The sequence below is a fragment of the Erithacus rubecula genome, assembly GCF_903797595.1.
Source record: "Erithacus rubecula genome assembly, chromosome: 26".
Lineage (NCBI taxonomy): Eukaryota > Metazoa > Chordata > Aves > Passeriformes > Muscicapidae > Erithacus > Erithacus rubecula.
The window spans coordinates 2609770-2634243 of NC_136678.1; the positions used below are offsets into that span (position 1 = coordinate 2609770).

General features: G+C 46.0%; 2 protein-coding genes across 4 annotated transcripts in view; both read left to right on the forward strand.

Annotated features, from left to right (window-relative positions):
• Nucleotides 1-91: 91 nt before the first annotated feature.
• BCAS2 (BCAS2 pre-mRNA processing factor) lies at nt 92-3030 on the forward strand. The gene is made up of 7 exons (XM_079327354.1): nt 92-249; nt 331-423; nt 508-578; nt 667-828; nt 1507-1557; nt 2072-2152; nt 2657-3030. Exons 1-7 carry the CDS (start codon nt 157-159, stop codon nt 2784-2786), a joined length of 681 nt encoding a protein of 226 aa, XP_079183480.1. The 5' UTR covers nt 92-156; the 3' UTR covers nt 2787-3030.
• A 1274-nt stretch (nt 3031-4304) lies between these two features.
• The window catches only part of TRIM33 (tripartite motif containing 33), a 39520-nt gene continuing 19350 nt past the window's right edge, over nt 4305-24474 (forward strand). Inside the window, exons 1-5 of one of the 3 annotated variants that reach the window (XM_079327103.1) lie at nt 4305-4785; nt 17058-17176; nt 17966-18113; nt 20156-20288; nt 23095-23211. In XM_079327103.1, coding sequence (XP_079183229.1) covers nt 4350-4785; nt 17058-17176; nt 17966-18113; nt 20156-20288; nt 23095-23211 — 953 coding nt within the window. In that variant the 5' untranslated portion in view covers nt 4305-4349. The remainder of the gene's footprint in view (nt 4786-17057; nt 17177-17965; nt 18114-20155; nt 20289-23094; nt 23212-24474) is intronic. The other 2 variants (XM_079327101.1, XM_079327102.1) reach the window with 2 other exon arrangements.

Here is a 24474-nt window from a genome sequence, read left to right on the forward strand (position 1 = left end):
CGGGCCCGGGGCGGAGTCAAATCGCGAGGGGCGGGGCCTTGGCTAAGGGGCGGGGCTGGGCAGGCCGGAAGGGGCGGGGTTTGTGCCCGGAGCCGTGTGCGGCCCCGCCGGGCGTGACGTGCTTGCGCACGCGCAGTGCGCGCGGCCGCGGCCAAGATGTCGGGCCCGGGGCTGGTGGCCGGGGACGTGGTGGTGGATGCGCTGCCCTACTTCGACCAGGGCTACGAGGCGCCGGGCGTGCGGGAGGCGGTGCGTGCGGGGCCGGGCCGGGGAGGGGCGGGGGCGGCGGCGGCGGGCGGCCTGCCCCGCCTGACGCCCCGTGTGCGTTAGGCCGCGGCGCTGGTGGAGGAGGAGACGCGGCGGTACCGGCCGACCAAGAACTACCTCAGCTACCTGCCCGCGCACGACTACAGCGCCTTCGAGGTGAGCTGGGGCGGCCTGGCAGGCCGTGGCACACCCCGCCTGTCCCCGGTCCCCTGCTGTCCCTCACCGCTGCCTTCCCCACAGACCGAGATCATGCGGAACGAGTTCGAGCGCCTGGCGGCCCGGCAGCCCCTGGAGCTGCTCAGCATGAAGAGGTGAGTGGGGCTGAGCCGCGCCCCGTTCCCCGGCTGAGCCGTGCCCCGTTCCCCGGCTGAGCCGCCCCCTTTGCTCGTACTTTCCCAGGTACGAGCTGCCTGCCCCGTCCTCCGGGCAGAAGAACGACATCACAGCATGGCAGGAGTGTGTGAACAATTCCATGGCCCAGCTGGAGCACCAGGCTGTGCGCATTGAGAACCTGGAGCTCATGTCCCAGCACGGCTGCAATGCCTGGAAGGTGTACAACGAGTAAGGCCTCAGCTGCTCTGCTGAACACGAAGTTCTGGGTTGAATTTCTGTGTGTTTATTGGGTGTGAATCCAGTGGGCATCTTTAGAATGTAGCCTGGAATGGATGAACCTCTGTGAGAGAGCTGTGAGTGAAAGAGGAGGCTGATCTCAAAGCTGTCTCTGTGGCCAAGAGACAAGAACGTGTTTTCATATATCCCAGTCTTGAATAGTGTGGGTTATTGTTGGTAGTGGGTGTTAATTAAGGCTGGTGATGGCCTGTGAAAGAGTAACTCAGTCGTGGAAATTTAGATGAGTTACTACAGATCCTGGGCTTTGCCTGGATCTGTAATAAAGCCTAATAAAGCTGCTGTAAAAGCCAAGAGAAGGTTGTAAAGTATTGCTGCAGGAAGCACTGGGGTTAATTTAGACAGAGAATGTTAATGTCCACTTTTGAGAAGTGTTGGATGAGCCTTAGATAAAATAATAGGCCAAAGGAATGCCAAACTTAGCTCAGAGAGAAGGCAGAGGGTTCCTGAGCTCAGGAGAAGGGAAGCAGGTAAAGGATCTGCTGGCTGGGACAAGGTGTTTGGGTTGCAGGGGCTTGTTGAAACCTTAACTGGGAGAAGTTAAATGTCAGGTGAAATAGGGCTGTTTAGATTTTGTGTGTTTTTAATGCTTTGCTTGCACTCTGTCATCAGGCATCTGGTTCATATGATAGAACAAGCCCAGAAAGAGCTTCAGAAATTGAGGTGGGTCACTCTTATTTATATTTTTGTACTTAAATTAGAAGTGAAACTTTCTCTATCCCCAAGCTATACCAAGTAAGATATATATGCTGGCTGTTGCCATGGTCACAGGGAAAAACATCCAGTAAAAACAATAATTAAGAAATGTGACCCTGCCTTCCCCAAGCAGTTATATTCACCATGTCTGTTCTACTCAAAATTCTGTGTTTAGTTTGTTTGAACCTCTGCATTGGATTTGTGGAATCATTCCTGAAATGTATTAATGCTTTCTTTTCACTACTGATAATTTAATGTGCACTTGTCTCTGTTAGGACATCTTCCCTGATGTTGGGTTTGGCCTCTTATTTATCTCAGGGTTCTCTGTGAACCCTGTACTGGGATTTGTCCATCTGGATGTTGTCCTGGCTGCATAAATGTTTTTTGGCACTACTTCTAGGGATTGACTGTACTTGGAAATCAGCAGATACAGCAGATGCTAAAGAAATGAGGAAATAAAAATACATATTTTTCTCCCCAGAAAAAACATTCAAGACCTGAATTGGCAGAGGAAGAACATGCAGCTCACAGCTGGGGCTAAGCTACGAGAGATGGAATCCACGTGAGTATTGACATTTCTCTGTTAACCCTTCCACAGGTTTCTCCATTGCTTGAAATTTACTTGAAGTTCTTCTTCCACTTGAAAATTCAGTGATCCTTTGATGCTGCTGTAGGATACTCTTGCTTTGCAGAAAGTGCTTTAAACTATTTGTAGTCTGGTTCCATATTATATTTACTGAGATTGAGTGTATCAACAGATGGGAACAGATTATATTAATTAGCTGCTTCATATTTTATAAGTTATCTTAAACTTCTTTATCTCAATATTGGCAGTTAATGGATGAGTCTAGTCATTAAATTTTTCAGGTGTAACAGGTTTAAAAATTGTTCATTATCACTTTGGTTCAAATGACCATTGATGTCAAATGAGGATTATCATGTGCTAAGAAAAACACTGCTTTATTTGGTATTTCTGCTTGCTTTGGAGCAATAGTTGTTTTTGATTTTAAATCAGAGGACTGTTATATAACACTTAAAGGTTCTTTGTATTTCTTTTCCCTTCCAGGTGGGTCTCTCTTGTCAGTAAAAATTATGAGATTGAACGAACTATTGTGCAGCTGGAAAATGAAATTTCACAAATCAAGCAGCAGCATGGGGAAGCAAACAAGGAGAATATCCAACAAGACTTTCAGTGACTTAATCCTGACTTCTCTTAGTGCAGCATGTGTCAAAAACTACAAACCAGGCACTTTGGAGATGCTGTGTCTGTAGACACCTCTAGTTGCAATTTTGTGAGGTGGTAAAAAGAGTATTTCTGTTGTTTCTTTTCCTTGTTTCAAATTCTAGGAGGAGGTAGGGATGGACTCAAAACATCCTGTTCAAATGTATTACAGGCACCATTAAACATACTGTGAATTGTTTCACTTTTTCTATACTTAAGGAGCTCGTGCTGTTGTGTTTTCCCCTACACCTGTAATAAATCCTCTTTTGCTATTTGTCTGGATTCTGCTTTGTGTCCAAGGAGCTGTGGAGGAGGTGTCTGGGCCAGGTGCAGCTCCAGAATCCCCTGCAGGGGCAGTGAAGGGAAGCTGGAATTTGGGTGGGGAGGTCTCTGCAGCACTGGGGTGTGCAGTGCCCACAGAAGGGGCTCAGTGCCCCCTCCTGCACTGTTTCTCATGCCAGGGCATTATTCCTGATCCCCCTCCCCTTGCCTTATCCCCTGTCCCCATGCACTGATTCCCACCCTGTTGCACTGCTCCATGTCCTGGTGCCTTTTCCCTATGCCCGTGTGTCATTTCCATCCCGCTGCTCTGTTCACCATCCCAGTGTTATTCCCAATCCAGCTCTGCTATTTTCTCTCCTGGTGCCTTATTCTCAATCCTTGTCCATTATCCCAACCCCAGTGGGATGCTTTGTTCCCCATCCCAAGGGGGTTATTCCCTATCTCGGTGCCCCATTCCCCCCTTTCCCCACGGGTCATTCCCCCGTCCCCATGGGTATTCCCCGCCCCCACGGGTTATTCCCCCCTTTCCCCACGGGTTATTCCCCCATCCCCATGGGTATTCCCCGCCCCCACGGGTTATTCCCCCCTTTCCCCACGGGTTATTTCCCCCTCCCCATGGGTATTCCCCGCCCCCATGGGTTATTCCCCTGCCCCATCCCTACGGGTATTCCCGGTCTTCAGGCGTTATTCCCCTCCCCCCGGAGTTATTTCCCAGCCTCTGTGTGTCATTTCCCGTCCGAAAGGGTTATTCGCCACCCCGTTGCGTTATTCCCCCTCCCGATGGGGCATTCCCCAGCCCAGTGCCTTATTCCCCATTCCCGGTACGTTATTCCCCATTCTCCGTGCGTTATTCCCCCTCCCGACGGGGTATTTCCCAGTCCAGTGCGTTGTTTCCTATTCCCATTGCGTTATTCCCCATTCCCGGGGCTCTGTTCCCCATTCCCGGTGCGCTATTCCCCATTCCCGGGGCTCCGTTCCCCATCCCCGTTTCCCGTTCCCGGCGCGCGTTCCCGGGGGGCGTGGTCATGTCCCGGCCGCTCCCGTCCATTGGCTGCGAGCCGCCAGCACGGCCCAATAGACTCTCACCGCTGGGCCCAGTGACAGCCCAGAGCCCCGCCTTCCAGTGACGTCACGGGACGCCCTCCCGGCCGCGCCGTTGCCGCGGGAGCGCGCGCGCGTGCGCGGCGCCGGTCCCGCCCGGTGACGCGGTGACGCGGAGCGTGCGCGGAGCGGGGTCGGGTTCAAAGGAGGAAACATGGCGGAAAACAAAGGAGGCGGCGGCGGCGGGGACGCGGCCGCCGAGGCCGCGCCGGGTGGCGGCGGCGGCCTGGAGCTTCCCGCCGGCTCGCCGTCCTCCGCCGCGCCGCCCGAGGAGCGCGAGAGCCCCGGGGCGGCCGCGGCGGCGGCGGCGGAGCGCGGCGGCGGCGAGGCCGAGGCCGAGGCGGCGGCGGGGCCCGGAGCGGCGGCGGGGCCCGGCCCCAGCCCGGTGCCGCCGCTGACGCCCGCGGCCCCGGGGCCGTTCTCGCTGCTGGACACGTGCGCGGTGTGCGCGCAGAGCCTGCAGAGCCGGCGGGAGGCCGAGCCCAAGCTGCTGCCCTGCCTGCACTCCTTCTGCCGCCGCTGCCTGCCCGAGCCCGAGCGCCAGCTCAGCGTGCCCGTGCCCGGCGGCGCCAACGGCGACGTGCAGCAAGGTGAGCGCGGGGCTCGGGCGGCACTGCCCGCCGGGGCTCGGGGCTCGCTCGGCTCCGATCCGCGGCGCTGCGCGGTCGGGTGCGGAGCGCGTCCCGCGGGTTTCCATCGCAGCGCCGACCTGTTGGAGCGGGATGAGCTGTGAGGGATCGCGGGGGGGATCGGGATCGGGGTCGGGATCGTCCGGCCTAGGGAAGAGAAGCTGCAGCGACACCCTAAAGCCCCTTTCGGAGCATAAAGGGAGTCCGTAATAAAAATGGGGACAGACTTTTCAGCAGCACCTGTTGCGGTGGGACCGGGGATAATGGTTTTAAACTGCAGCGGGATCGCTCTAGATGAAGCGTAAGAAAGAAATGTTTACCATGAGGGTGTTCAAACAGCGGAACAAGTTGCTCAGGGCGGTGATGGAAACATTCCGTGTCAGGCTGGAGCAGGCTCGAGTGGGAGATGTCCCTGCTCGTGGCACTAATGACCTTTAAAGGCTCTTTCTAACCCCAAATGTTCAGTCATTCTCTCCTCTCTGCCTTGTTTTGGCTCTCGGGGGTGACACTGGAGGCGAGTCAGGAAGGGGAGGGCAGCTCGGCGAAACGTGTCTGGTTAAACTGAGGTTCAGCGTTACCTGCCCAGGTGGGAACGCTGTGCGCTCTGCAGCTGCTCTCTGTGCGCTGAGATAAAACCCTGCAGTGCTGTTTGTCAGCTCTGCCGGGGGCTCTGCTCTGCACAACTTGTGCCAGGGAGCAGGAGTACACTGCTCCTTCCACGTGTTCTCGTCAGAATCACAGCTTGGGTTTGATTTTTCTGTTGTATGCTCATAGATGGAATTGAAAAGCTTTGGAGCTTTAGATGGGGTGACTCACGTACAGACCAAAGTAGGGCCCTGGTAAGTGGTTTTGCTGGTCCTAAATGGGCTCTATGGTCAGGGAGACCTTGTTTGGTGACATCTTTGCAATCAAGCTTTCTTGTGTTCCCCAGTGAAGGAATTAACCTGGCATGGTAGAGATTTATTTCATCCGGACTGTTCAGAAGTCCATCCTAGATGTGATCTTAGAAAGTTCACCGGTTTTGAAAAGATGTCTTAAATATTGTTTGACATTTCACTTAGTGAAGCACTGAGATGGTCTTGTGATCCATGTTTTTAAATTTCAGATTCTATATTTTGTGTCATATCATAGAGTGACAGTATGATTTGGTTTTGAGGGGACTTTAAAGCTCATCCAGTCCCATCCCCTGCCATGGGCAGGGACACCTTCCACTGTCCCAGCTGCTCCCAGCCCCATCCAGCCTGGCCTGGGACACTTCCAGGGATCCAGGGGAACCCTGTGCCAGGGCAGTGATGTGCCAGTCACATACACAGAACCTGGGAATCAGGATTAATTTTATTAGCAATTAGCAGGTTTATCTGAGTCCTGTTGTGTCAGTAAGATACAGGTGTGGGAACCACTGTGTACAGACTGGAATATCACTTCTTGTTGTACACATTTTAAGAATGCTTGTTGGTGTGCTTTGGTGTAGAAAGAGTTCATGCTTGGATTGTTGCAATAAGAGGTTTTAGATGATGTGAACAAGGTGCAGGGGACTGGAGCATCTTTCTTGTGAGGAGAAGCCTGGTTAGTCTGGAGAAGGGAAGGCTGAGAGGGGATCCCATCAATCCCTGTTAATATTTCCAAGGTGGCTCAGAGAATGGTGTCAGGCCCTTTTCAGTGGTACCAGGGCAGAACAAGGAGCAATGGCCATAAATTATAACACAAGAAATCCTTTCTGTGGAGGGTGGAGCTCAGCCCAGGGAGGGGTGGAGTCTCCTTCTCTGGCCACATCCCAAACCCACCTGGACACATTCCTGTGTCACTGCTCAGGCTGAGCTGCCTCGGCAGGGCTTGGCCTGGGTGATCACAGAGCTGCCTTCCAACCCCAGCTGTTGTGGCTGTGTCCTGTGGGGCTGTGTGATCCAGCTGTGCATCCAGCTGTGGTGGCTCAGGAACTGGCAGCAGCTCAGGATGGAACATGGACCATTTTTGTGGGCAGCTCTCTGCACCTCCAGAGTGGAATTGGTTGAGTGGCCCAGGAGATGGGTGCCAGTAAATCAGACAGAAAATGGACATTCTGAGCCTCCTGAGAAGCACCACAGTGCTTAGTCACACAGGTTCCTTCCCTCTTTTGGTAGTTACAGATCTGAAGTGTTACTTCCACTTCTGCTGATTCTCAAGTCTCCTTCATGAGCAGCAGGTGCTTTTTCATGAAGGAAGAATGAAAGAGAAGTGGTACCTGTAGCTGCAGCTGAGGCAGGTTACACTTTGCTGCAAGATCTCCCTGCTGATTGTGCCTGCTGTCCTTCAGCATCTCTTCAAGCAGACCATCTCTTCAAGGTGATATTTTCCATGTTACTTTCTTAATTTCAGGCTTTGCTCAGTGAGTGCTGCCAGGACTTAAAATATATGTATATATTGGGTAAAAACTGTAGAAATGGAGTGTGAGGTTGGTGCCTGCAGAGCAGTCCTTTGAATGGCAGCACCTTCTCTGGAGAGAGTGGACAGGGGTCTGGATCAGCATCTCTGCTCCTGCTAGGCTCCCACTGCTGAAGAAGGCAGAAAAATCATCTCAATTCCTAAAAGGTAGAGAAGCCCTGACTAAAGCTTAAAAGAATTACCTGAACTTGTGGCTTGCTGTATTGAAAGAAGTATTTGGTGAGTTCATACCTGTTGTGCTGATGAAAGAAGTTTGTTTTGCTGTTGTTTACATTCATGCAGGGAAAAAATAGAAGATTCTTTTTTTATATATTTAAAACATATGCATTTGTTTAAAATTAGAAGTAGTATCTCATAATCAGTTTAATGTCCTAATTGATTATGGGAATGTGCATTTTATTTGGTGGATAGATGATTTTGCAGTGGTGTTTCAGCTGTCCAGCTGGACTTTTCCTTTCAGGTTGAGTAGGTTACAAGAAAATGCCTGCATTCTGTATTCTGGAGAAAAAAAACAAAAAAAACAAAGCAAAACTGATTTCTAAGTTAGAGATTTCAGACTGTAACAGATACTGTAAAACAGCTTTTCCTGCACCCACTGCTGCTCCTGCTGCTGGAGGAGAGGTTGTTTTGTGGTTTCACTGCCTGGATGAGATATTTACAATCTCTCTTAAGATGATTATCTCAGTGGAGAGAGCATGGGGCTCTCCCAGCTCCTTGGGAATGTCACAGCTACAATTAGGCTGAAAACCCAAACGAGCTGAAGAAACCTCCACGATTGGTTGTGTCTGTAAACTGAGGAACAACACATTTACTACCCAGAGCTGTGGTGTTTGGTGCCATAAATTGGTTTGATATGCTGAATTCAGCTCCTGTGCCAAGTGTTGCTGTGTTGTATTTATCACACCTAAAGTGTTTTTTGTTTTTTTTTAATTTGCTGTGAAAGGAGGACATAAATGGTCTGATGTGTGTGAGGATGTGACTTGTCCCTTACACTGAGTTTAGTGGTAGTTACTATATTTTCAATCTAGAATAATGAAAATTCCTGCATCAAATAAAGCTGTTTAAGCTGTGTAAATACAGTATCTTAAGTTTTATTAAACTGGATGTGAGTAGACGTCACCTGCACTCTCTTGGTTCTTTTCTCCTGTTTTAATAAGCAAGGCTCATGAATATATGCTGGAGCCCAGCATGAGTTCTGGAAAATGTTCAGTTCATATTCTGGACTTAATAAAAGTCTTGCTGTGAAACTTAAATTTCAGTCTAAATTAATAATGTATTGTAAATTATTTCTATCTGAGAACATTAAGGCATGTGTTATTTTTATAAGAATTAATACCTGTGGCAGCTGTTGAACAGGAACTTTTTTTTTTCTTATTAAATATAATGTATTGTCAATTATATATATAATGATATAATCAAGGTTTGTCCCAAAAACAAAAAAGCTGAATTAGGAGTGGACCTTGAAAGGACTTAATTATTTTTTAAAATATATTTTTATTCTGACAGATTTCAATCTGCTGGTGTCACTCCCTTGACCTGTGAGGGTTTGTTTCAAGGTCTAATCACTGAAATTAGAGCAGGGTTTTGATGTATGGCTGTGCAGAAACATGCTTGGACCCTTGCAGAGAAATAAATATTATGCACATGGAGTAATTACTATTGGAGTTGTCAGCCAATAAATGGGACCTGGCAGAGATTAATTCCTGAGAGGACTGATCCCCTGCCAAGCCCCAGCCCAGAAGGGAAGCTGGAGTTACTGGATTGCACAAGTGCCTGCAAATATTTCCTGAACTGGGAAGTTTCATTGTCATTGTAGCAGTGTAAACATCTGAGAGGATTTTAATTACCTTGCAGTCACTTCTGTGGGGGAATCAGTCTGGAATTGCCACCCAACCCAAAGCTGTGTGGGACCAGATGTCTCCAGTGATGCTGCTTGCTCGACAGAAATTGGGTTTGGGAGCTTGGTCAGGAGATGATGTGATAGTTTTTGGCTTGTGCTCGTTGATGTCTCACTCCTATCAGCAGAATTTGGAGCCATTCTTTGGCACAAGTGTGGTTGGAGTGGAGCATCAGGTGGGGTGGCAGGGCCAGGTCTGTCCAGCCCCACCCTGGCCTGGAGCTGGTCTGGTGGGAGGAGGGGCCAGGAGGTTCCTGGAGTTCAGGTGTGTGCTGGGATGGGCAGGGCTGGACCATGGGGAGCACAGGAGGTTCCTGGAGTGCAGGTGTGTGCTGGGATGGACCATGGGGAGCACAGGAGGCTCCTGGAGTTCAGGTGTGTGCTGGGATGGACCATGGGGGCACAGGAGGCTCCTGGAGTTCAGGTGTGTGCTGGGATGGACCATGGGGGCACAGGAGGTTTCTGGAGTTCAGGTGTGTGCTGGGATGGACCATGGGGGGCACAGGAGGTTTCTGGAGTTCAGGTGTGTGCTGGATGGGCAGGGCTGGACCATGGGGGGCACAGGAGGCTCCTGGAGTTCAGGTGTGTGCTGGGATGGACCATGGGGGGCACAGGAGGCTCCTGGAGTTCAGGTGTGTGCTGGGATGGACCATGGTGGGCACAGGAGGTTCCTGGAGTTCAGGTGTGTGCTGGATGGGCAGGGCTGGATGGACCATCCCTGGTGCATCTCTGGATCATGGGGGAACTGAATCCCCTTATCCTGCTGGCCCTGGGCAGCCTTTGCTGTGAACCTGCCCCTCTCCTCACAGCAGCCTGAGCCCCAGTGTGAGTCTGGGAGCCCCTTGCTGGCCCAGCCTGGGCTCCTGGAGTGCTGAGCAGGAGCAGGGCTGGCTGTCCTTGTCCTGCTCCTGCAGCTGGGACATGCTGCTCTCCTGTGAAGGATGTGCTGCTGACTCCTGTTCAACTTGTAGTCCATAATACACTTCAAACATTGTATTTTAGGGTAATAAGTGAGGACAAAGTTACTTCTTTATCCTCTTTTTTTTTTTTTTTTTTTTTTTAATAGTTTCAGTACTCAGAATGTTACAAAGCAACTAAAAAATTGATAAAGGTTTTTGTGTTACACATCAGAGCTGATGTTAAAGGAGCTGAATCTTTGGAAAATAGTAATTTTGTATGTCAGTAGAGGTGTTTAGGAACACAAATGTTTGAATAAATTCTGTATTTGTAAATTTGAACTGCTGGAAGGACTCTCTGTGATGTTCCAGTGATGGAGAGGATCCATTGAGTGCTGCTGAGGTGCAAAGGGATTTTTGGATCTTGTACATCATGTGCATCCTCTGCCCTCCCCTATTCATGTCCATGATCTCATCAGATCCATTCCATCCTCATTCAGATCAATAACTCTATTAATTACTCCATTATTGCTTTTTGTTCTCTGTGAGATTTCAGTGAGGTTGGGTTGGGCTGTGATGTGTTTATTTTAAGTTGATTGAAGCCAACAAGTGAATGTGGAGCCCTCACTGTGATGCTTCTTAGAAAAGTTCCTTATTTTGCTTTATCTCCTGTGCTGGTTTTAGGCAGTAGATGAGTTTCCATGGCTCCTTGTGTGTTCCCCTTTCCTTTCACCCCACATCCCCCTTCTCTCCCAGGAGGCATCTGTAGTGTTTGTAAACAAAAACTAAAAAACCACATCAAGAGGATGGTTGTAGTTGGGCTTGGTGGGGGAAGAGGTTAATTCTTACTGGCTCAGGAAACCTTGTTGTTGTAGAGCTCTGAAACATCTGGGGGAATTCCAGAAGGAAATGCCCAGAAGGGTGGGTAGGGAGCAGAGAAGATGGAGAAAATTCCATTTTTTTTCCTTGTGCAAAAGCAATGGGTATGAGTTGAACACACACTGATTCCTGAATATCAGGAGTGGGGACAGTAACCAAAGACTTGACATGAGCTTTTACTGGACTGTGTCTGTTTTAATCCTGGAAATAGAGAGAAATCAACCTTCCCCTTCCTTCACTGGAGCTCTCAGGCATCCTTGAAACTTGGCAGTGCTTTAGTACCATTGGTATTGTTATGTCAGCCTGGAGAAAGCAATTCTAAGCAGGTGTCTAATATTTGTCTTTTTGAAACTAATTCAAGATGAAACCTGTTGTAAAAATTGCCTGTTTTGAGATGCATTCAGAGGAATGTAGTTACCTTTGGGAAGTGTTAAATATATAAAAGGTATTCACAGAGTTCTGTGAATTAAGAAAAATACTTGTGTTGCAGCTTTAGGTGTGAGTTGGGAGTGGCAGATTAAAAGCATCTTCCACTTGAAATCTGGAGGTTTTTCAGTGTTCCACAGTGATTTGCTGCTGGATTATGATGCAAGCTTTTTAGCATCCTATTTTTAGGAAAACAAAATCAACTTTCCTCCTCAGTTTACTTCAGTTTGGTGCTTTCTGAATGCTTTGATGCCTGTGGTCTAGTTCAGTGTGCTTTATCTGCACCATAAGCAGTTAAAAGGATTACAGAGATGCTGCTCTCATTAGTGTCCTTAAAGTCTTTGACAAGTCAGGAGGTCTGATGAGCAGTGCAAGGAGCTGTGCCTGCAGTTGTGTAACTGGCAGTGAAATCTGTGCTGGCATCTCCCTGCTGGGCTGAACCTTCTCCTGGGCTCCTTGCTGAGAAGGGCAGCAGGGCTGGAGCCTCCAGCAAGGTTCTTGTTGTGTCCTTGGTTTCACCAGCATGTCCTCCAGGACAGGGATTGTGCCAGAATTGCCATTTATTCAGTGTGGGCTCTGTCCCTGCTCCCATCATGCTGGGAAGAGCACTTGTGCTTCCTGCAGATCCATCCCTGGCCACATTCCCATGTTTCTGTCAGTGCTTTGTGTTGGTCCTCAGCTCCTGAAAGGCTCTGTGTGTCTCAGGGGGCTCTGTTGGAGTGTGGCACAAGGAATCTGGGAGCCTCTTTCCTCCCTGAATCACAGGCTGGGATAAAAGGCTCAGGTGAGGAGATGAAACCCATCTCCCTTTGAGCAGGGCTGGCAGTGCCAGGAAGGCTTTTCCTGGTTCACAATCCAAATTTCCAGATAGGAAGCCCATTCCTGCTTCTCCCTTCAGTCAGCCTTAGGCAGGCTGAAAGAAAAAGCAAAACTCCATTTGGGCTGAGCAGATGGAGGACAGGGAATGTGTATGATTGGAAATATTTTTGCTGTTCTGCAGAAGTGTGGGACCAAAAGCAGAATCTGATCTGAGCTGCATCATTAATTGGGAATAGGACGTAAGGGAAATGTGGTGCAGAGCTGTGTCTCCAGAGTGCTGTGAAAGGGGGGTGATGAGTATTTGTGCTCAGGACACACCTGAGGTAGAAACAAGTGGAGAAATGGGCAGGATGGGTCCTCTAAAGTACAACTAAAGAACTTTGAAATCCCACAGCTGTTATCTGTAAAACAGTTTGTAATCTCCTGTGGCCTTTCAGGTCCAAAGGATGATTCTCCCTGAATTTCTTCATGGAACCACTGATACTCACAGAGCACCTATGGGTGGCTGGTGAAGTTTTAGGCTGCTGAATTGTTCTTTTTTTCAGGACCTGAAGCACAACTGTGTTCATGCAGTTAATGCTGAGAGCAGGATTTTGGTGGCAGTGTTCTGTAAGGCACAAAGGAACTGCTGCAGCAAGTGTTCCAGACCCTCAGTGCAGGGTTTCACGTGGTGTGGTCAGAACTTCCTGAAAGAAACTTCCCTTTTCTCAGCTCTTTGCTTCAGTGCTGCCCTTGACCTCTGCAGCAACAATTCACAGCTCAAAAATATGATGAAGCATCTCTGAGGACATAGGAAATCTTGATGGTAATAAATAGGATTGGGAGAGATCATAAACCAGCCTGACCTTCATCATTTGTATGAATGTGTCTTATCCTAATCCAGCTGTGATTTGATAAATAAGATTGATCTTTAAACAGTGGTTTTTATTATGTGCTAATGCTTTTGGAAAGCAGAGTTACAGTGGGAATGTTTGTACCAGGACTGATGTGTTTGATTTGTTTGATGCAGAAAAACAACATAGTGAGTTCTGGAGTATAAATAGGATGATACTTTTATATTTCCTTTTATTTTCTTATATAAGTGAAAATTTGTTTTTCTCAGATGTTATATATAAACATTTAAACCTCAGTTTGTCCTAAAATACATTCTCACTAAATTTTTTGCAATAAACTTTGCAAGCTCACAAATTATCTCAAGTTTTGATAGCTAACAATTTCTTTTTTCTATGTAAATGCTATTTCAGTGTGATTTTCTCTACTTTTCCCTCCTGCCTCACAGAATTAGCCACATCTGTATCTTTTCAGTACATTTGCTTTCTAGTACAAATGGTGCTGCAGTAATTTGTTTTTTATTAGATTAAAAGACCGAGATATGAGATGTTTAGTGGCTCATATATTATTGGGAAGCTGCTTTTGGAAATAAAAGGTGCTGAGATGTGAAAAAGGAGTGTAATGTGCTAAATGAGGATTGCAAGGCCTTGTGATCTCTTGAGGTGTGTGCAGAACACTGGGGACACTTTGTGCAGCTTTTATTTGAATGTAGAGGTGCAAAAATTGGGTGTTGGACTGTGAGAGCAAGGTGGAATTATCCCTGGCCAGAATGCAGCCTGTGGGCTCTCACTTGGATCAAAAGGCTTGATTTTATTGCAGCTTTCATTATTTGGCTACTTCAAAACCAACCCAAAAATTGCCTTGAAGAGGTTTTCCTCTGTACAATTTGACTTGCTGTCAGATATTCCAGGTCTTGAGCTGCTTCTGTTTTGTTATTTTCTTATAATATTTTGTGTGTTTGACCCAAGGCAGCACTAAAATCAATTTTGGGTGGGGTTGGGTTTGGTTTGGTTTGGATGGAGTAATTTTAATTGTAAATATCTGAATTTTTTATTCTGTAAATACATGCACATCAGCTGCTGGATGGCTTTTAGCTGGTATTCCCTAAAGAATTTTGTCACTCAGTTGTAAGAAAACCTCAAAGTTCTGCATGTGGGGAAGGTTTTACTGTGTGTGAAAGATTTTGTATGTGTAGCTGCTTCAGTACTGGTTATTTTTCATATCCTGCTCTTGAGATGTGTTTGCTTTGGTGAGACAGGGAATTTTTAGTTGGATTATTGTTACTCTGCAGTGAATCTCTTGTGTTCTGAAGCCATCATTAATTTTAGCACTTGAAAAAATTAATACTACTCCACTACTAATGTAATTAATCTCCCAGAAATGAGTCCTGCTGTCCTAATTGAATATCCACAAAGGAGCTGAGCATCAGTTAATTACACTTCTCAAAGTTGTTTTAGTGTATAAAAATACCCAATGGCTTGGAAAGCTTCTTGAAGATTATATTCTCAATAAATTGTATAGGAATTTGATTTAAGATCAAATGACACTTCTGTGAAAGTGTGAGCCACTACCTGAGTTATAAATAGATTTTCAAACCTTTATGGGGGTTGTTCATAGACATTTTTAAATGTCAGTTTTTTTCATGTAGTAACTTTGCAGCTCTGCTGAGGATTTAAAACTAATTTAGTGATTACAAAGGATATCAAAGCAGGATGCTGATATTTTATTGCTTCATCTGCCTTCCTGACTTCATGGAAATTGATATTAGAAATCTTCCTGGGCTGCCTGGGAGAACACTGGGAGATGCTAATGCCATGGGATTTTCAGGAACATCACTGGGATTACCCCACTGTCTGGACACAGCCTTTTAATACTTGTCTTGAGACAGGCTGGACCACTAAAAATTATTTTTAAAACCCCAAGTGTAATCTAAAATGAGCAGAGAAACATTAAATATTTGCTTGAGGACAACAAATGACTTTGCTAAAAATATAGGATTTTTAGGGAAGAAACAAATAAGAAAAACTGAGTATGATGTAGAAATTCTCCCAGCTAGGTGGGGGATCCTTTTCAGACGTTTTTTGTGATTAATTGAGGGAGTGTATTTTGGGGTGAAAACTGTTCTACACCTGTCACGGGTGATTTTAATGGCAATGTCAGCGTGGAATCCTTGACCCGGGTGGAGGGGGAGTGTGATTTGTGTTTCTGGGGCTGTTGCCAGGTGTGTTCTGTGTTTCTGGGGCTGTTGCCGGTGTGTTCTGTGTTTCTGGGGAGTTTGCCAGGTGTGTTCTGTGTTTCTGGGGCTGTTGCCGGTGTGTTCTGTGTTTCTGGGGCTGTTGCCGGTGTGCTCTGTGTTTCTGGGGCTGTTGCCGGTGTGTTCTGTGTTTCTGGGGCTGTTGCCGGTGTGTTTCTGTGTTTCTGGGAGTTTGCCAGGTGTGTTTCTGTGTTTCTGGGCTGTTGCCGGTGTGTTCTGTGTTTCTGGGGCTGTTGCCGGGTGTGTTTCGGGGGCTGTTGCCGGTGTGTTCTGTTCTTCTGGGGTTGTTGCCGGTGTGTTCTGTGTTTCTGGGGCTGTTGCCGGTGTGCTCTGTGTTTCTGGGGCTGTTGCCGGTGTGTTCTGTGTTTCTGGGGCTGTTGCCGGTGTGTTTCTGGGGCTGTTGCCGGTGTGCTCTGTGTTTCTGGGGCTGTTGCCGGTGTGCTCTGTGTTTCTGGGGCTGTTGCCGGTGTGCTCTGTGTTTCTGGGGCTGTTGCCGGTGTGTTCTGTGTTTCTGGGGCTGTTGCCGGTGTGTTCTGTGTTTCTGGGGAGTTTACCAGGTGTGTTCTGTGTTTCTGGGGCTGTTGCCGGTGTGTTCTGTGTTTCTGGGGCTGTTGCCGGTGTGTTTCTGGGGCTGTTGCCGGTGTGTTCTGTGTTTCTGGGGCTGTTGCCGGTGTGTTTCTGGGGCTGTTGCCGGTGTGTTCTGTGTTTCTGGGGCTGTTGCCGGTGTGTTCTGTGTTTCTGGGGGCTGTTTGCCGGTGTGGCCTCTGTGTTTCTGGGCTGTTGCCGGTGTGTTCTGTGTTTCTGGGGCTGTTGCCGGTGTGTTCTGTGTTTCTGGGGAGTTTGCCAGGTGTGTTCTGTGTTTCTGGGGCTGTTGCCAGGTGTGTTCTGTGTTTCTGGGGCTGTTGCCGGTGTGTTCTGTGTTTCTGGGGCTGTTGCCGGTGTGTTTCTGGGGCTGTTGCCGGTGAGTTGTGTGTTTCTGGGGCTGTTGCCGGTATGTTCTGTGTTTCTGGGGCTGTTGCCGGTGTGTTTCTGGGGCTGTTGCCGGTGTGTTCTGTGTTTCTGGGGCTGTTGCCGGTGTGTTCTGTGTTTCTGGGGCTGTTGCCGGTGTGCTCTGTGTTTCTGGGGCTGTTGCCGGTGTGTTCTGTGTTTCTGGGGCTGTTGCCAGGTGTTCTCTGTGTTTCTGGGGCTGTTGCCGGTGTGCTCTGTGTTTCTGGGGCTGTTGCCGGTGTGCTCTGTGTTTCTGGGGCTGTTGCCGGTGTGTTCTGTGTTTCTGGGGCTGTTGCCGGTGTTCTCTGTGTTTCTGGGGCTGTTGCCGGTGTTCTCTGTGTTTCTGGGGCTGTTGCCGGTGTGTTCTGTGTTTCTGGGGCTGTTGCCGGTGTGCTCTGTGTTTCTGGGGCTGTTGCCGGTGTGCTCTGTGTTTCTGGGCTGTTGCCGGTGTGTTCTGTGTTTCTGGGGCTGTTGCCGGTGTGTTCTGTGTTTCTGGGGCTGTTGCCGGTGTGTTCTGTGTTTCTGGGGCTGTTGCCGGTGTGTTCTGTGTTTCTGGGGCTGTTGCCGGTGTGCTCTGTGTTTCTGGGGCTGTTGCCGGTGTGCTCTGTGTTTCTGGGCTGTTGCCGGTGTGTTCTGTGTTCTGTGTTTCTGGGGCTGTTGCCGGTGTGTTCTGTGTTTCTGGGGCTGTTGCCGGTGTGCTCTGTGTTTCTGGGGCTGTTGCCGGTGTGCTCTGTGTTTCTGGGGCTGTTGCCGGTGTGCTCTGTGTTTCTGGGGCTGTTGCCGGTGTGTCTGTGCCCTGAGGCTGTGGCTCTTTGTTTTGCAGTGGGTGTGATCCGCTGCCCCATCTGCCGCCAGGAGTGCCGCCAGATCGACCTGGTGGACAATTACTTTGTCAAGGACACGTCGGAGGCGCCCAGCAGCTCGGATGAGAAATCAGAGCAGGTAGGGACTGTCCTGGGGGGCTGGGCTGTCAGTGCTGCCCCTTCCCCAACCTTTCACTGCTCCCTGGGGCTGTCAGTTTTCCCCAGGACAATTCTGTTTCTTTTCCCTCCTCCTTCTCTGCTCCCTGGGGCTGTCAGTGCTCCCCAAGGCAACTCTGCTGCCTCTTCCCCAACCTTCCTCTGATATCTGGTCCTGTCAGTGCTTCCCAGGACAATTCTGTTTGCTTTCCCCACCCCTCCTCTGCTCCCTGGGGCTGTCATTGCTCCCCAGAGCAACTCTGCTGCCTCTTCCCCAGCCCTACTCTGATTTCTGGGACTGTCAGTGCTCCCCAGGATAATTCTGGTACCTTTTCCCCAACCCTCCACTGTTCTCTGGACTGTCAGTGCTCCCCAGAGCAACTCTGGTGTCTCTTCCCCAACCTTCCTCTGATTTCTGAGACATCAGTGCTCCCCAGAACAATTCTGTTTCCTTTCCCCACCCCTTCTCTGCTCTCTGATCCTGTCAGTGCTCCCCAGAAAAATTCTGGTGCCTTTTCCCCACCCCTTCTCTGCTCTCTGATCCTGTCAGTGCTCCCCAGAAAAATTCTGGTGCCTTTTCCCCACCCCTCCTCTTCCCTCTGGTCCTGTCAATGCTCCCCAAAATGACACTGGTGCTTTTTCCCCACCCTCCTCTGCTCTCTGGGGCTGTAAGTGCTCCCCATAACCATTCTGGAGCTTTTCCCCCACCCCTTTGTGCTCTCTGAAGCTGTCAGTGCTCCCCAGAACAATTCTGGTTCCTTTTCTCCTGCAGGTGTGCACCAGCTGTGAGGACAATGCCAGTGCTGTGGGATTCTGTGTGGAGTGTGGGGAGTGGCTGTGTAAGACCTGCATAGAAGCTCACCAGAGAGTAAAGTTTACTAAAGATCACATGATCAGGAAAAAAGAGGATGTGTCATCAGGTGAGTGTTGGGTGTCACTTTGTCCTGCCTGTTCCAAGAGCCTTTTCTTTTTATTTGTTAAAAGATGATGGAGGTAACAACCAACTCTTGTGCGTTTTCCCCCCAAAATTTGGGAAAAGCACAGTAGAAAGTTACCAGTGCAAAATTAGTAGCTGGAAAAACAGAGGAAAAATTAAATTTATAACAATGATACTTTGTGCAGTTTGATGTGCAATGCCTTTGGAAAGAATTTAGATCCATTCTTTATAATCTTGTTGTTTAATTAAAGGGAGGGGCTGGAATCTGGAGAGCAGTGGCATATTGATAATCTTACCCATTGTCCAAGGAAATGAAATGACACATTTTGCTGTATTTTGTTACAAGAAGCAATTGCAGTTCTCCCTGTATGAAATGTATATATAAATTTATAGTTACCTTCAATATATGATGTTACTTTGTATTGATATTGCTGAGTAAATGTGGAATTTGAATCTATTTTGTGTTTAATCTCTCAGCAGATGTTAGTAAGTTAGGGTTTGTTTAGGTGTGCAGCCTTATTAGAAGTAAATTCTTAGACTGTTGTTTGATTATATATAATTTGTAACCTATTGAGGTAATGTGGAAAATCATCTCAGAACAGGTCCAGGCTATCTGGATTTTGTCATTTATACCTGTTGAGGTAATGTGGAAAATGTTCTGCAAACATGCCCAGGCTGTCTGAATTTTTAGCTTTGAAAATTCTATTTGTAAATGGGTTAAAAGTTCTGATTTAGACTTGCAGGTTCTTCACAATGTGGATGTGTCTGAAGAATTATTATTATATTTGAGGAAGGGAGATCTTAACACTGCTCCCTTCACTTAAACTCATTTAAAATTAAGATCTTCATAATTGTTTTGTTGTATCCCTTCAAAGGAAGAAACACTACTTTTCTGTCTGAAAATTGTTTAATAGTTAGAAAGTTTGCTGTTGAGCTTAGTTCTTTTAGACAAGGATCTTATTTCATTTGCTAACCTCATTTTGGGGAGACTTTTCTGTCTTAATGAATATTTTTAATAAGAAATACTATCCATATAAGATTGAATGTATTAAGCCTCACAGATGAGAAGTCCTTAAATTAATCAAATTATAGAGACCAAGAAAGAATTTCAGATGTTTTTACAAGGAATGCTAAATTGTGACTCTCAGTGTGATATTTCAGCTCAGCTTTCCCTTTGATACCTGCTGGGAAGGGGCTGAAAAGTGACTGTTCCAATAAAATAAACTTTCAGAAATTTCATTTATTATAATTGTGGGGAAGGGTCATTTTTAAAAAAAAATTATTCTTATACTCAGAGATGTGCCCTGGAGATTTTAAATTTCTCTCAGTGAGTGGCAGCTGTAGATTCACCAGCTCTTAACAATAACTTACATGATATAACCAGCTTCAGAAACAGAGAGTGAGGGAAATGTTCATGTTTTAAACCCTCCCTGCTGTACCTTCCTCTCTGCTTCCCTCTTTGCTAAGCTCAAAATATCTCCAGAGCACTGTGCTGCACTTTTTTTAGTAAACCCAGAATTATTTTTTGCCATTATTTGTTATTTGGGGGTTTAAGTAACTCAACACAGGCAGCATTTGCTTTGCAGCTCCCACTTCAGTTGTGTTGGACTAAATGATGTGTGTAAATGAAGGGATAACCTGGAAAACACATGGGGTAAAAAGTAAAAAGTTTTGAGAGGTTTGACCCATCCTTCAGTGTGTCAGAGGTGAGATTGTATGGATTGAAATTTTTATAAACACACACCATGCTGGTGTTTGTGTGCAGTCTAGCAGGGCCTTTTGGCTGAGAAAAGAGAAATTCTCCTTGTCCTTGAATGAATAAAATGAAAACAGCTCTTAACCTCTGGCACTGTAAATCACACACTCATGAAGGCTGGGAAAGACCTCTGAGATCATCAACCCCTGGTACTCACAGGAACTTCAGTGTGACAACAACTTCTTGGTTGTTACTGCAAGCTAGTTTTTGCTCTTCAGATTGTCTAAATTTTATTTTAAAATGCTCACATGGTTTATTTTTAAAAACAGAGGCTGTGGGAGCATCTGGTCAACGTCCTGTTTTCTGCCCTGTCCACAAACAAGAGCAGTTAAAACTTTTCTGTGAAACCTGTGACAGGCTGACATGCAGAGACTGCCAGCTGCTGGAACACAAAGAACACAGGTACAAATATTCCCCTGCCTTAACTCCTGTGCTGTGCTGTCCCAGAGGATGAAGTGGCATTGATGTGAACTGCTTGTCTTGGAAATTCTTCTGCATGTTGAACTGAAACCATCCCTTGCAAAGGAGTGATGGAAACTTGGTTGAGTTTTGTCCAAAGTTTCTTTAAGATCAGATTCAAACCAATTTTTCTGGTTAATTTGTCTGGCAGTTCCCAGTGCTGTCACTGTGTTCAGGACTGGAGTGGAAATTCCTGCAGCCCTGAACACCTGGTGCTGTAAAAGAAGCAAAAGTGATAGAGTGAGTCATGGGTGAGGTTATTTTCTGAAAGGGCATGTTTGATTGTGCAACAGTCTTGAGGGGAATTTTGGAAAGGAAAGTCTAAATTTTGCCTCTTACATTAGTATATTCTTTTATTGCAGAGGGGGAAAGTGGTTTGGGTTTAGCTGGTTAAAAGTTGCCTCATTCCAGGTAAAAAAGAAATGCTGGGTTTGCCTCTGCTGGAAAAAGACACATTCCAACTTCCTGCTCCTTAGCAGCTCTGTTATGTAATTGTTTCAATGTCTGAATAAATATTTTTCAGTGTTAAAATAGAGAATCTAGGGATAATATATATTTATTAACCACTGCTTTTCCTTAACTCTTCTCTGTAAAGGTGTAATATTAAATTTAATGTTGTTTTTCTCAGAGCAGGGATTATTCTCAGACTGTTCCAGCAGCCTGTAGTGAACTTTTACTTTTGAAATTATTATTATTAAAATATTAACACCCTGAAATATTCCTGCTTTGTTCTTTCATAGGCTTGATCAGAAATATCCTGGGTGACTCCCTTATCACAAAGAGTGCTCTCCTGGGATATATTCATTAACTTGGTCTAGTTGGATTCTTTGCATCTGTTTTGTGCATGTTGCTAATGGATTAACAGATGGATCTTGTCCTACTTACCTGTGCTCTTCCAGAAGAATTCATTGTTATTACCATGCTTTTTTTTTTTCCAGAATATTCTTTCCATATGGTTCTGTGTGCAGGTGTCAATTCCAGATGATAAAGGCACTGCCTTGCCTGAAGTACAGCTGAGATTTTTATAGAGAATCATGCCAAGTGGAAAAATAATTGCTTTTAATCCCCTGTTTTCTTCTTGCCTGAAATCCTAATAGTTGTCACCAAAGGAGGGTGAATCACCAGCTCCATGGTCCAATATTCAGAGTTTGAATCACAGAATTCCAGAATGATTTGGGGTTGGAACAGACCTTAAAGATCATCCAGTTCCACCCCTGTCCTGGGCAGGGATTTTGGGGATTCTGTAGAAAGCTGACAGTTCTTTTACAGCCTGATGCTGTGTGATTCCTTTAATTTGGGTAGTTCCTAGTCCACACACTTGAGAAGCTGGAAGTACAATACTGAAAAAAGAAAAGTATTTTGGCTGTAGCAAGAGCTACAACAAAATTTTAGCAGTACAAGCTGAATGTAGATTTTTCATTTCTACTTCAAACAGAAATATAATTTGAACTTAATGAAAATAATTTCATAAAATCAACAGCTCCCAAGCATTTCAATTTTTGCTGTCTTTGTGCTTTAGGAGTGCTACATTTTTTATATTATAGTATCTAAAATCTCATGCTGCTGTCTGCAAGAGCTTTAGACTATTCTTAGAAAAAGCAAAATTCCAACACTGAGACTGAAGGATCTGAACTCTTGGAGTTCAGATTTGTCTGTTGCTGGTACAAACTGAATTAACAGGAGCAGAGTTGTTTTTGTTGTGAATGACATTCTTTATCTGGGTCCCTGTTATCATGGCTGTGAGTCATTTCAATAAAAAACTGTCTTGCTGAGAGTTTGATGACAATCCAAGCAGTCTTTTTGTAATGTTTTAGATTGTGGCAGAAGACAGCACTACTTTCTTTTTCATTTTCTTTGGGAGATGATGTAAGTTGTTTCTAATGCACCTCATAAAATGCTTCATTAATTGCAGTAATTTTCTGCCAGTTTGAATATTGGGAAAACATTGCCAAGGTCTTCTGGGACCTTAAGTTTTCCCTGTTGTTAACAAATCACATTTCAGAAGCATGAAGTTTGTTTATTGCAAAGAACAAGATTTAGCAAGTGATTGTTGGGAATCCTGGATTTTGAGCAGTTAATCTGAAAAGATGGAAATTCATGGAGCTGCTTTAATTCCCCTTTACCATTTTCAGCAGAGGCATTTTGCTTCTGTTGCCTTCTTAATTCCAATATTTTAGGAAAAAGTACCTAATCCTGTTATTTTCCCTCAGTTGTTGGTACTTGCTCTCTTTTTTGATGAAGTACTTTTGATAGCAGCTGTTCAGTTGAAGAGCTTGGAAGGGAATGTTCTTCACTTGGAAGTAGCAGAAGTGGAAAAAACTTGAAGTTTTTTAATAGGGAAATTTTCTTCAAATTCAACTAATGCAGTCAAGTATGAGCAGTGTCATCTCAGGTGAAAATCTGAAGAATTTGGGATAGTTTAGGAGGTTTTTTTTTTATTCTTTAATGTGTGTTTAAGCTGTTGTTGCATTTTCCTCACCAAACTCTGAGGTTCCTGTTCCATAACCTGCTCTCCTGGGAAACAAGGAGTGCATCCTGTGGTTGGAATTGATAATTTCCCACAGAGATTCAGTCTCCTGACCAGTAGCAAAGAACTTTATCAACCCTTAAACATTTTACACATTGGTCAGAGTATGCAGAATCTGATTTTTTGGTCATATTTTTTCAAAATTTCATGGCTTTGCTCCTGAATTGGGAACCCTGAGTTCCAGCCCTTGGTAAGCAGTGTCTTCTCTTGCCTGTTGAAAAGGTACCAATTCCTGGAAGAAGCTTTTCAGAACCAGAAGGGTGCAATTGAGAACCTGTTGGCCAAACTTCTTGAGAAGAAGAATTATGTAAATTTTGCAGCTGCCCAAGTTCAAAATAGGTGAGTTCCCCAAAATCAGTTGTTACTTTTCCTTTTTAATGACTCACAGTAAGATGGATGGTGGGACTAGAATAATCTAGATCATAATTACTTTTCATAATGTTTATTTGCCCCTACAAGACTCTACATCTCTTGGAAATTCTTACAAGAAATAAATGTTCAAGGTGATGTCTTTTGTGACAGCTTTGAATAGAACCAAAGGTGTGACACATTTATTTCACTTTGGGGATGGGGAAAAAAAAAGAATTAAAAAAGGCAAGAAAACCCATCCTTACGATTTCTCCTAAGTTGGCTCAAGGAGACAAAAGGTTTGAAATACTAAAATATTTTTATATTTCATATTAAGGCCTGTGATAACTGCATAACAAAAACTTGGTGTGAATTTGAATAGGAAATTGTGGTTGGTTGTGGGGTTTTGATTGGGTATATTTTTTTTTTAGGTCTTTATCCCTGCTGCCTTTGCACCCCTTGGGTGACGTGGCTGTGCTGCAGCCCAGGGATTTCCACCCTGACTCTCAGTGGTTTTGTCAGCCTTCTGCAGCTTTTAGGTCATTTGCAAAATGACACATCAGCTGGGGGTGGAAAGTACCAGGGCAGGAGGAGGATGTGCACCAAAGATAGAAAGAGAAGTTGTGATGCAAATTTTTAACTCTTTGTGGTGCCATCTACATTAAAAAAAAAAAAAAAAAAAAAAGTGTGAGGAAGAACAGCATGAGAGGGGCAAATGTGTGAAGAGGGAAGCAGTGAAAATTGGTATTTTTATGTGATGATTTTCCATGGAACTCTTTGAAAGGTCCCAAGACACAACACCATTGTGAAACATAGAATTTTTACACATTTGAAGAGGCAGAAGTGCAGTCACGTAGGCAATAATTAAACTGAGAGCTCAAGAAATGTCACAAAACATTCTCTGATAGGAATTCCAGGCCAGAATGGGTGATGCACATATGAGTAACACATTGTAATGATGGGGGGGTTTTGCCCAAGAGTTTCTTGCTTCAGGGGATTATGTGAATTTCTGCAGTGTGGGATTGAGTTGTGTCAAGATTTCAATTTTCTGCTGAGCCAAATAGTTGGTGCAGGTGAAACAATTCATTCCACTGCTTTGCTGTAGAATCCATCACCCTAAAAACTTCAGGAAAAATGAAAGTATTACAATCTTATCAGTGTTGGCAGATGGTTAAATCACCATCATCTGTTGTAGGAACAGCTCTGCTGGAATAATTATTGGGTGCCAAAGCCAAGGGTGGATGCCATGGATTT